The following is a 13,672-nucleotide window of genomic DNA, read 5'->3' as shown; positions in this document are numbered from 1 at the left end:
TGTTAGAGGATAGACTCAGGGAAATTTCTCACGAAAGAAATGAACAAGGTAGAAAAGCTACTGGTCTTCTGGCGATGATGCAGAAGTTTTCCACTTGTTTTGGACTCTACTTGTCCCTTGAAATATTTTCATTGACAAAACATTGATCCAAACAACTACAAAAAAGTAATAATAGCGCTGAAGTGATGAATAGAGCAGTAGAGGTAACAAAGTATGCTCTTCAGTCGAAACGTAACGATTTGGATGAAGTTTATGGTAAAGTTTTGGAGAAAGCAGAAAATTTAACTTTGAGCCCTACATTGCCACGGCAAAGTAGAATCTCTAAACAACTTGACACAGCAAAATCCAACACTGGTCATGCGCTCCAAGCACCGAAAGAATATTATCGTGCAAAATACTTTGAAGCCTACGACTTGGTTTTAAACGCCATAGTCAGAAGATTTGAGGGCTATACTTTCTTTGTGCTGAAAGATATTGAACAGCTGCTAATTAGTAGTGCTAATGGAAAATCTGTTCATATATCGACAGTTTTAATCGAACTGTATTCAAAGGACATACACTTTGATAATTTGAAAACACAAGCAAAGATGTTCTCCTCACTTCACCGAAGCAAAAGTGATTCTTTAAACGTAATTCAGTGAGTTCAAGATCTGGTTGCCCTACTGAAATCTGTATCAAAAGAGAGAACTCAAGAAGTTAATAAACTAATAATGCTTTACCTCACTGTTCCTATAACATCAGTAACAGCAAAAAGATCATTTTCGGTTCTACGAAGAATGAGATCTTATCTTCGGAGTATCATGACCCAACATACACTAAACCACTTTATGATTCTTCACTGCCACAAAGATCTTCTAGAGGAAGTTATGAAATCACCCAGTACCAGTACCCGAGGAGTTCATATCTGTAAATGAGTATAGATTCAAGTATATATATTTTTAAAAAAATCTTTCAATTTAACGTCCCACGATTATGCAATTTAGGCTAAGGAAGACGGTGATTAAGGCAAGTGAATGATAATGAAACGAAAGGCGGAACGAGATTGTGGGAGGAAACTGGACTACCCTGAGAAAACTCACGGACACGATTTGTCCACAAAAACTTACTTGACCGAGGAGCGAACCAGGTACAAATATTTAAAAGTTTCTCTGTTAAGTTGACAATGGCTAGAAACGAAGTTTTCTCTTTTTAAAAAATCCTTGATAATTTTAATATTTCTAAAGAATATTCTGAATTTATTTGCAAATATTTAAATAAACTAGCATAAAGCGAACACTAGTAGATATTTTTGTACCAAAACATTGTTGTTTAATGAAATGACATAAACAATTTAAAGAAAAAAAGTTACTATAGATTATGGGACTTGAACTCGACCATCAAAATGGTGAAACAAGAGGTTACAATCTAACCAACTACTCTACAAAGGTGGATTTAAATCGTACTATTTGGTAAATGTATATATGCAAATCGCTAACACAAAATACATGCACGCTTCGCATATTTTGTGGTTTATTTCTATTTAGTCTTTTGTTTACGTGTAAAATTATTAATACCTATGCATATTAGGAACGTGTGATATGAATAACTAACACTATGAAAGATATACATTATATCTCTAATAAAGCATAAAAAACCTGTTCTCTTCGGAAATATCGCTGTATATTTGCCAGGTTTACGAAAAAGGAACTTAGAATTTGGCAATGAAATTTTCAGAGATACTTTCTTTTTCTTGATTATAAACTTGGTTAGTTTATATTTTTTCTTGATACACGCATATACAGTAGTTGGACAAAAAAAAAAAAAAAAAAAAAAAATCTAAAATGTTTGCAAAAGTGTGAAAATCATACCTAGTATGGTGTGGGGCCTCCTTTTGTGTCCAAAACAGCTTGGATCCGACGTGGAATGGACGTATACAGCTCCTGAATCGTGGTGTGTGGAATTTTGTACCATTGTTCCTACAAAACATGCTCCAGTTCCGTAAGGGATACTGGTGGAGGGTAATGAGACCGAACACACCTTTCTAGCTCAGACCACAATAGCTCAATGATGTTCAGATCTGGTGATTGTCAGACCCAGGGGAGGTGTGATAGCTCCTGGTCATGCTCCTCAAACCATGATTTCACCGTTTTTGTAGCGTGACAGGGTGCCAAATCATCTTGGTAGATGCTATCACCATTAGGGAACAATATTTGGGCCATGGGTAGAACCTGGTCCCCAAAATGGCCTCATACGCCTTAGCATTCATCATTCCATGCAGGGCTGTGATGGGACCTGCAAAAAACCACGATATCACTGTCCATACTGTAACAGAACCACCCACATGCTTTACAGTTGCAAGCAGACAGTCTGTATCATAGGCCTGCGACGGTGTTCTCCATACGTAAACATGACCGTTTGTTGGAAACAAGGTGAAGTTCGATTTATCGGACCACATTACATGTTTCCACTGCTCATGAGTCCACGCCTTGTGGTCCTTGCAGCACTGGATACGCCTCTTCGCATTTACTGCTGTGACCAGGGGTTTGGCGATAGCGGTTCTGCCATGAATTTTCATTTTATGAAGTTCCCTTCGCACTGTTTTCGATGAAACCGGGTTCTGTAGGCAGGAATTGAGTTCAGACATAATTTTCATTGCAGTGGTCTTCTATTTAGCTGCTGCAATCCGTTGCCCTCCGATCCCTATCTGACAAAATTGTCTTTCGACCACTGTTGTGCTTTGCAGTCGTCGTTTGCCCATGAATTGTGTATGCCCTCGTGACATTGGACACAATGTCTTTCGATACCCCCACTATGTTCGCCACTGTTGCCACTGAAGCTCCAACCAGACGGGCTCCAACGATCATGCCTTTTTGGTAGTCTGTCAGGTCGCCTATTTTACCGCACCACTTTCACACCACGACACTCACTGGTGAACTGGTTACTGCTGACGGAAGATCTAAATGACTTATTTAAAAATAAAAACGATCGCCAACCGCAACATGTGTTGTACAGTGGAGGGCCAAACTTACGTGTCCTGTATGAAATGCTTTTAGTTTTTTTTTTGTCTAACCCCTGTCTATATATATATCTCTAATGGATAAAATCATGGTTCGATAGCTAAGAGGTTCGTGGTTCGAGACCCGTCTCGAAAACTGAAGATTTTTTAAATTCTTAATTTCCCAGATTTTAAGATCTTTCTCTCCCTTCGTAATCATCTGATGTTCTAAAAAGAGTTTTCCAACTTAATTCGACAACTGTCTGATGTGATTCTCGCACTTCGGAAACTTTCCTTCTTGTTTCACAAAACCAAAAATTTCGTCATAATATGGATGCTGTCCCATCATTTTTTTCTCCAATTCTAAAATTGCATATATAAATCATCCCTCTCTGTCTCCATATTTGAATCTCTCTCTTTCAATGTCGTCCACTATGAACGTACATGGCTTGGGATCAAACCTTCGAATCTTGAAATCAAACGTAAGCGCTCTAGTAGTGTGCTATCGTAGCTCTAACGGTTTGTTAATTAAAGCAGCGTCACTTTAGATTTTGATTCTCCGCCGACATAAGGTTTTCAATGTCAATGTTTTACTATACATTTGATAAAAACAATATGTTTATAACACTCAAGAGAGGGCAGAATTACACCCTTCAGTCCTGCCGAAATGACATCCCTGAAACATTTGCTTGCAATTACAAAAGCAAAATTTAATTAATCATTAAATAACACTCATTTCTGTCAGTATTTTTTAGAGCTCTGAGCCCGCATTACAGACGTTGGGCAGCATAAAACTTAATGCCGTGATTGACAATTTCCTCCATAGATTTCACAACGAGCATCTTTCTAGCTTGATGTGATATGTAATCTTTGAAGAAGGGAAAAATGCAAATTAAGGCGTTTATGAAGCTATGGGAACATTTTGAGACAATTTTTATATTCACGCTCCACAAAGCCACTTCACAACAAACGAATGAGAGATGGTTTTAAAGCTATAAAGCTTGTAAACATGGTTCCTGTTTTTTTTTTTTTTTTTTTTTTTTCCTCTGAATGGAAAGAGTATATTACGTCACATAGACTGTTTTAGATAAGGAGAGGAGGGGGAGGGTGGGTTGGATTGAATACCAGGGGCTGCAGTTAGTCCATCGAGACGTGTGCTTCTGAATGCATAAGAACACGGTGCAAGAGTTCGTTAGTAATTTGGACTTAAACTTTCTGTAACATTTTCTATGCAGCGAACTATACATAAATAATAAAAAAAAAAAGCTAGGGTTACTGCACAAGTAAAATTCAAAGCAAATTATAAGACGTTTTCGAAAATTTTCCTCCTAAGAAAAATTCACAGCCCAAAGGTAAACTAGACCTTGTGTATTTTCTATTGGGACTACTAATGAAACATGCATTTATGAGATATAAAGAAAATTGCATGAGTCGTTTCTGAGAAAATTGGCCTAGAAAAACTCACCCCCAAGAATAAACTACTACTACTGGATTTTTCCCAGATCGATAACCTATACTCACACTATAGATCTGCTAATAAAATATTGCTACATGAAATATACACAAAATCGCTTTTTATTTACTTTTACCTTCTAGTAAATTATCTTTAATCTTGGGAGCGGAAAGAAAATTCAAAACCTCTCCTGAAGAATCTTATGAAAACTTTGAGTTTAAAACTTGATGTGGATTCATTGAGTACTACGGTCTCTGAGTGAGTGAATACATTTATATCGGGACGAAAGGACAAATATCGGTACATTATACTGGTTAAGAATAGTCCATCATAAAAATGGTACTTTTACGGTTAAAATGGGTGAGTGCACATAAGAAAGAGTTGTCTAAGATATTATTTTCCACTGTCAGAGCATTTCTCTACAGTGTAGGAAACAAGTATGTATTTTATGTTTACTCGTGTAATCTTACTCAAACAATTACAAGGGTTCTACTAACCTACGCGATTTTATTCGATATCAAGTGTTTTTGCACTATTCTCGTTTATGAGCATTCCTTCTGTCACAGACACTCCTGATTCCTGAGGTCGCGCCCCCTTCTGCCATCCTGCCCTGATTCGGTTAGATAGCATTTTTTGCTTCTAGTGTCCACCTGGTTCAAGTTGGTTTGTGTCTTTGCTCAGTCGTTGTTGTGACATACGTCCGGACGCCTATTTATACGCGTAAGAGGAAGTCCTCGTAAAGTGAATTTGCACCCATGACTGCAACTCCTACCCTAAGAAACAATATATAAGCACTACGAGTGAGTTTCGTGATGAAACAATTGCAGATAATAGGATAGCACGTAATCATTTTCAAGGCGTATCAGCTTACGTCCATATTATTAATATGTCCGCAATTATTTGGGCACGCATCATGCTAATAATAATCCAGAACATCTTAGGCAACCATTTAAAACAAGAAAAGTCACAAATATATGTATATATATATATAAACTGACAGACTATTCTTAGTCTTCTCTCTGCTGACGAAGCTCAAAAATTACTGTTTTTGGCTTCTAGAGACCATGAAACGTGTAAATTTGTAAAAATCTTGAATCAGAAGGCGAACTGGAATTCCTATTCATTATTTTGAGTTTTCTTCTTTCACGAGAACATCATTTATATCATGCAATTAGAGCAGTAAATACCAAATGCAGCACCGTTTAGTTTAGCAAATAGCAACGTATAACTGAAGAAAGAGAGTTAACCGTATATTGAGAAACACAATAAGAGTTTATAATCAGCGTTTACAGCCTAACAAAAACTTTAACTGTGTATGAGAAAACTAGCCCACAGACAATCTATTGAAATACTTGTTCGACAAAACTCTCACTTTCATTTACTCCTACGATAAACAATATATATTGAAATTGAGTTTTGCATTTAAAGCCGTCCGAGCATAAATATGAATATGCTATGGAATACGTTAATTGACTACGAAAATATCTCAAAATCACATTCTTAAGTTAACTTCAATACTTAGCCAGTAGAACTATATAATTACTACCTACAATTTGAACAGTATCTATAATTCCTATAATAACTCATACTTTCAAGTCCATTCAGAGTGCTTGATGATTTTTTTCTATTTTCAAGCTATCCTTTCTTACGAAAATGAAAACTAACTACGGCGTATGAACGCGTAGTTTTATTGTCGCATTCACAAAAACTCTTCACATTGACTTCTGTCCTCAGCCAACTGCACTTCTACTTTGTATTCCTATTTCCCCCGAGATAAACCTTAAAATTATTTTCCCATCTGCGTCTAGGTCTTCTTAATGGCCTTTCTCCGATTGGGTTTTCAGTTAAAATTTTGAGTATTTCTACTTTCTTGAATTTTGGCTTGATGACCTGCCCACCTGAGGCTCCTAGACTTGATGACCCTTACAATGTTCGATAAACGGTATAAATTATGTAGTTCCTCGTTATGAAATTTCTACCATTCCCGTTTCTCTTGATTCCGAATATTCGTTTCAGGATCTTGTTCTCAAATACTTTGTCAACGATCTTCCCTCAAAGTAAGCAACCATGTTTCGCATCCATACAGAACAACAGACATAATTATTAGATTTATAACTTTTATAGATTTTAAGCTTCAAATTCTTAAACAGAATCCGCGAAGTCAAAAGGGTTTGAACCGAATAATAACACGAAGTTCCTGCTTTCAGTTGACGCTTAATTTCTTCGTGGGTTTTGATCCTTTAATGCTGATTGTATATATTTGAAAATATTCCCTTTGTCGAAAGTATTTTTTATATTTTACCGTATCCACATGGTATTTTAATGTGTTTGCAAATTATTAATTATTGACACAGCAAGTTTCCATATATGAAAATTTACTATTTAATATAGTTCTATTTATCCAATGATTTTCCAAAGTAACTAATTAGTTAATTTCATTTTTTATATTTTTTTTTCTTTTGTGCTCATCATATTTCTCCTTCAAAAATATATCTGTTAAAATTTCTTCACAGAACAAACTTTACGCTCTCAATCCCCTCAGAAATATTACACGCTATTTTAAATTGTGTACTTCATACAATGGTAATATTGTTTAGAAGTAACAGATTGATCGATAAAGAAAATCTGACTGTCATATTGTATGTTGTTAAATGCAATAATAAAGCCTTAACAGCTGGATCTGAGCTGTCCACACAATAAGCATTATTCTAATATCAGTATGAATCTCGTTTCTATATACATCTAAATCAAGAATGACCAAACTTGGCATTTTTAAACGGGAGAAACGATAGATTGAAACAAAAATAAATAAATAAAATAAAATAAACAATTTCCCGCATCGGTATTTATTTAGCTTAGTAACGCCATAGCGAATTGGAGTATCCTTTTTTAGTTTTTCTTGGATATTATTGATCCAATTAATCAATTTTGTAAATTGGGTCGCCAAACAATGCAAAACTTTTTTTTTTTTTTGATCTATCGGCTCAAAACGACCCTCAAAACACTTAGATAGAAAAATAAAAACGTTTTTCTAAAATTTGAATGAAAACTGGCAAATTTACACAAAATTTGGAATCGACTAGCGAAAAGGGCACTTTTCTAGAGCATGTTGTTTCTGCGATCTCATTGTCAAAAGGAACTGCCCACAAGCATATAAACGTAGTATTTTTATACATAGATAATTACTATATATTTCCACTAATTGTAAGATACATCTAAATCCATAATTTTTTGAGCACTACAAATTCAGAAAAAAATAACATATTAAATAATAGATACGAATTCACAAATAATATGAATTTTGTCTATTAAACAATAGATACGAGCTTTCTTTTTAACGTCAAGCTACTTGAAGTTAGAAATGCTCGTAAGATTAACAACAACGGACTCAGCTTTGTATCGACTTTTCTTTATTTCATGCACAAGGATACATCAATATTTCGGTAAGCTCAGTATTCTTGTTCTCGATCAGTTCTGTCTGTTTCGCTGTAAATCTGTTAATTCCTCATCCGTTGATGTGAAATATTGTACTGTCCCATAAAAGAAATTCCGAGTATTTCGAAGAAAAAAAAAACACTTAATTAGATCACTGTTTAACAAGCACCATGCTTCATTCATATCTAACGTAAACGACAGTTCATAAGTAACGGTTTTTGTATATTCACTTGTGAATCCTTGATCTTGGTCTTATGATGCAACGTATGCAAAAGTAATATCTCCATATTGATTTCTTCTTATTTATTAACTTACACATTTTATATTTAGAACATACAGGATGGCCCAAAAGTAGGTATACACCCCTGCATTGATCAAGTATAACATTCTAGCTTATAGGTTTACTTGCTTCGGCTGTTTCGAGCTTAAGATATAAGTAAAGACACATTAAGAAAGAATAAAGAAACTAAGTCTACCTGATGGATAACAATAAGAAATGATATATAAAGCAATGAATTGATCAGTACGGGACTGTATACCTACTTTTGGGCCACCCTGTAAATAATTATGTACAAGTTCCACTTCTCTAAAACTCAATGAAACTATTATTATTATTATTATTTTAGTTTTAGTTTTTTACTACTTTATTGCAGAAACTCAGCAGCAAAAAGAATAAAATAGTATCAAGATAACTCTCGCCAGGGCAATTTCTGAAATCACTTGTAGTGAACAATATGTAGTGTGTAAAAAATAGAACAAAATTCTGAAATTTAATTTGTATTTTTCTTTTGTTTGGAGATGATATCGCATCTATGATCTTACTTCCTTCTTTTTAAATTTAATTCGAATTGTCGGTCTTATTAAAAAAGAATTCGAATATTTATCAGAGAAACAGACATAACTGATTCAGAACAATTTACAGAGTTGATCAAAAAATATTAATGTTACTTAGTGCACGGACAAGAAAACAGAACAAAAAGCTCGGTACAAAGGTTCATTCTTTTTATATAATACACCCTATTGCTTCTATACCTAATTATACACTTCAGATTGTTTTAATGTAAAATTAACTCTGGTTACTAACGCTCAGATTTCTATGACGTATCATTCCTCGCATCTTTGTATAAATAAACATAAATATATTTCTGAATGTTGTAAACACGAAAATACGGTCTTTATTAGTCATATCAACACATATTTGAGTTTTTCGTCATATCTGATCTCCGATAGAAAATATATTTTGAGCAAGTCCACTTACTGCTCAAAAATATATTTTCCAGCGTACTTCAACCAAAGCGTGGATGTTTAGCCCTGTATACAATTTCTGACATTCTTTGTGGCAAAGAAGTTGCATTGGACAACAACGAACTAGAATTTGACGCAAGTAACTTGTGTAACATATACCCTTTATCCTAATGCAATGTAGAAAGGAGTCTCTCAAAATGCAAGGCCACTGCTATTGCCAACTGCAGGTCCTTCAAGTTCGAGAATTTCAAAATGCTTGTCATCTAGTAAAACACTACTGAAAAGGAAACAGGTATTGTATAAATTTTTCACCTATAGCTATTACAGAATTGCGCACTTGCGTTTTCTGTTAAAATAAACACTTCTTTCGTTCATGTTTTCTCATTGTCCTGTAATGGATGCTTCACGGTTTAGACATTTATTCAGAAACAAAAATATATAACTTTGTACACTTCTAAAACTGTCATTATTTTTACTCTTTATGAAGTCATCAATGTGTTGGGGTCAATGCTTCAGAGCTTAACAATATTTATTCAGAAAAATATAACTTTCTAAACTTGTTAATTAACTAATATTCTTAAGAAATTTTCTTAAATTTTCATTTTTTTGTAGGTCATTCTGTAATATTTTAGATGTTTCTTTAAGGGTACTTTAAATGCATGCATATTTCGATGTTTTTAGGTTATAGAAATCCAAGACTTAATGATTACAAATAAACATTACTATAGACACACTTACCCATCATCCTCCGAAGTACTTGAATTATCATCCGAACTTGAATTTGCCTCTGACTCATTATGAGTTTTAACTGAACGCTTTAAGCTGGACTGTTTAGTTTCGATGTGACGTTTTATTCTTGAAACCTGGTATTTCACCTTAAACTCTCTATTTTCTAAACAATCTTCTAGAAGTACACGGGCATCCAAATTCATACCCATAAACTTTTGCATATTTCTTAACTCTCTATCATTTGAAGTAATATCACATTTACCGTAGACTGTCTTATCACAACTTTTTGTCCTGTTAATTTGGGAGGCACCACGATGGTTGTTATGGAACTTATTTGAATAAAAATAGTACTCAGCGGTTTCCTTTAGATACTGTGAAGGAAATTTTAGCCTTTCAACAACCACTCGAAGAGAGTCTCCAGTATTAATATTATTCCCAATTTTATTATCACGAACAACATCAGTTGATGTCAAATCACTCTCTTCTGAGTCATGCTTAGCTTCGGTATTTTGGTATTTGACATTGTTCTGAACAAATAATGGAGTACATAATTCATTTTTAGAACATACATTATTTATTAATTTGAACTCTGATGCTGAAACTTCATCCGCCTCATTTTTAATATGGCATGTTTTATCATCTAAACCGTCAAATCTCCGATCACTTTCCTCTTTTCCAATGAAGTTAAGAGATCCATTGTCTATATCACATTTATTCACTTCTTCTAAAGTATTGCAAGATTCCTCTTTAACTAAATTACTTTGAACTTCTACTTTAGTACTATTCACTGTAAGTAAAGGATCTCTTTGTATATTTCCGTGTCTTTGAGAAGATGGTATTTCTTCTAAATCTAATGTTTCTTTTTCATTACAAGATTTTGTACAATCTTCCGCACGTTTTAAATATTTTTCAGAAGAATTTGCTTTCCTTTTGTCCATTTGGTTAGATTTAAGTAACTCATTTTTTTCAAAACCCAATGCAAATCGTTCTTCACTGGTTAATTCTACGGTCATTTCATCGTACGGTTGATACTCTGAGCTTTGTATTTCTTCTTGATGTAATTCTGAAGTAAATATCTCTGCAGGTAAGTCATAGTTTTCACTCACTTCTGGTTGCAAAATAGATTTACAATATACATCATGGATTTTGTTCTTGAGACAACTGCTAGCCTCGTTACTATTACAAGGATTATGGTTACACTGTATCGTTGACATTTCATTTTCAACAGTGTCGTTTGAATTGTTTATGGATAATGCTGTATCGATACGTGAAAACGTAATATCTTCCTGTGCTTTTTGTGCTTCTCTTTCAAGGTCTTTTGAAGTATTCAATTTGAGTGATATATCGGTATCGCAAGCTACAATGCCATTATCTACCGTTGAGTGTTCTGTTTCAGGGTCACTGATTTTGGAAATAATCGACGGTGATATACTAGTAACAAAAGAAGTGTGATTTTCCTGTACTTCCAACATCTCTCTCTCTAATAAACAGCAACTTTCGAAATTGATAACTGAAACACTTATTTACTGTATTGATTTTAAAATAATTTAAATTAATTTCTACAGCGCCACACACTGTTTGAAAATCACTTAAAAATAAAATTAAGTTCTATTTTCTTCCACAAAACGACTATCCTTTATAAGTCAGCGACATTTTAACGTAACGAGTATGTTTTGCTATCGGAAATATGTGTACAGTGTTGTTTAGAAAAAACTGACGACCCACTTCTCGTTGAAAATCTCTTTACTCTCACCAACAGTCGGAATCAAAAGAAACTATTGTGAATTTTCGTTGGCTAATCTCCATTTAGATCCAAATTTTAAATTTCCTACAAACAGTTGCCTGAATATTGCCTAAAGCAAGGTGGGTGGCAAAAGCAGAAGAAGGATTCAGCAAACTCTCCAAGAGAAAAAATTAACTGCATAATTCGTTTATTAAACATTTAGAAAGCTGAAGAAGTTCCTTTGATGTTTCGTTTCTTCATTTTCTGATCCAGTATTTGTAGTCACCCAAGGAAAGTACTGTATTCTGGCTTCCCATTTACGCTTCTAAAATAATGAAAGAAAAAAAAAAGTAATTAATATTTCTTTAAATGCCGACAGATGTTAGTTGCAAATTTAAGTTGCAATCTTGACACTAACATAGAAAAGCAAAAGTAGATATATCAAGAACTTGTTAAAACTCAGTTATTGGAATTAAAATAAAATAGATGTAAATATTTAAAGTAAATTAGACATATTTCATGTTGCATTTCATCTGGTCAACGCCTTATCTTAGCAATTTCCCTGAATTTGTACATGACTAATCCAGTGGAGAGAAGGGTTATCATCATCATGATTACATAAAGAACTACAAAGTCTGGTTTTCAGAAAGCTTCATGACTTCATAGTACGAGAACAGTTATAATTACTATTTCTTTACTGTTATTTTGTAGCCATAGATACCGATCGCAGAAACTAGAACTCCTATTCCTCTCTGAGACAGAGTAGCGGCTCAAATAAATATTCAGAAAGTAAAGTAGGGAACAACTTTATATTGTGTCCGAGTTGGAATGAAGCAGCTATATTCTATATCCAAATATAAACGGTAATACGAAATTATTTGTTTCGTAGCTATTAGTTGTTTTAGAAGAGCCGCAGAAGTACAGCCAGTAAGGCATTCACGTTCTTCTGTGCGGTTCGGGTTTCATTCTCAGTGGGAGTGGATTTTTTTGTCGTTTTGTGTGTGCATAGTGGTCACAATTCCAGGAAACGTGGTCAAAAGTGGAAAACGTAATTTAATCTTTCTCTAAACCTCAGTGCATAAAACGTTTTGAGATTGCTAGTGTCGAACCTGATATATACTGTGTATATACAGTCCGTTACAAAAAAAACTAGCACCACTCAGAGCAAGCGCAAGGGTTTCATTATATTTACTATTTAAATAAGCCATTCCGTGACATACTGGTATCTACTTGGTGTTTGCAACAACCTTTAAGTTTGGGGAGGATCAGAGCAGTATTTTGCGTTACAGTAGTTCAGATGCTATCCGTTTGGTGTCTCTGTAGTCAATAAGAGTATGGTTGAGACTTAAAATGCATGTTTTGTTTGCTTTTCTGGAGCGGTGTAAAGTGCAAATTTTAATGAAAATTATGTATTATTGAATGTTTGTTTTGTTTACGTTCTAAACGGAAGTGCTTCACGTACCTTATAGGACGTTGAAGAATCTCACTAGTCCCTAGAAACTCGAAATACGAGAAAAGTGTGTGACAAAAGCCTTTGTAAACAAAGACGAATTCTGACACTGTGAAGTGAGGGCTACTCAAATACACAAATCCCAAAATTCTAGGTATACACCATACTATCTTTGGTAGAATAATATAGAAGCAAGAAGAGCATGTATGTCTTCTGAATGAGAACGGTGTGGCAGAAAATGAAAACTGCTGCGAGATTGGATCGAGAGGTTGTTTGGCTGTGTCAGACAGAGCTTCCAGGGGCATGAAATGCAGCAGCTATTTATTCTAATGCAGGTTACTGCATAAGCTGTATGACTGTTGTCAGACGATTTAATGAAAAAATGTTACATAAGAAAACTCTAAGAACCCACTTTTAACTGATAAACATATAAACGCTAGATGAGAGTTCGTGAATAGACACGGTGCATGGAGTGATGAACAGTGGTGACACGTAGTTTCTTGGATGAGAAGAAGTTTATGATTGTTGGAAATGACAACGGAATGAAATTTTGGATGAGAAAAGGAGAAAATGTGAAACCAAAGTACGTTTCCTAAAGAAGGAAATTTGTGCTGATGCTTTACTTCAAATGGACTGAGATGAATTAAAATCTGGAATAAACAG

General features: G+C 34.5%; 1 protein-coding gene across 9 annotated transcripts in view; it reads right to left on the bottom strand.

The window, feature by feature from the left end:
- LOC145664565 (uncharacterized) overlaps window positions 1-13,672 on the bottom strand; it is a 105,258-nt gene that overhangs the window by 78,115 nt on the left and 13,471 nt on the right. For 6 of the 9 annotated variants that reach the window (XM_081731341.1, XM_081731334.1, XM_081731340.1 and 3 more), the window contains one exon: window positions 9,846-11,884. In XM_081731341.1, the coding sequence (XP_081587467.1) occupies window positions 9,846-11,308 (1,463 nt within the window). In that variant the 5' untranslated portion in view covers window positions 11,309-11,884. Of the gene's footprint in view, window positions 1-719; window positions 905-6,942; window positions 9,385-9,845; window positions 11,885-13,672 lie in introns of those variants that run through there. The other 3 variants (XM_081731342.1, XM_081731338.1, XM_081731337.1) reach the window with 3 other exon arrangements.

Source organism: Thermobia domestica, chromosome 11 (assembly GCF_964235325.1).
Source record: "Thermobia domestica chromosome 11, izTheDome1.hap1.1, whole genome shotgun sequence".
NCBI lineage: Eukaryota > Metazoa > Arthropoda > Insecta > Zygentoma > Lepismatidae > Thermobia > Thermobia domestica.
The sequence above is the reverse complement of the archived record's forward strand: the minus strand, read 5'-3'. Positions and strand labels throughout refer to the sequence as shown.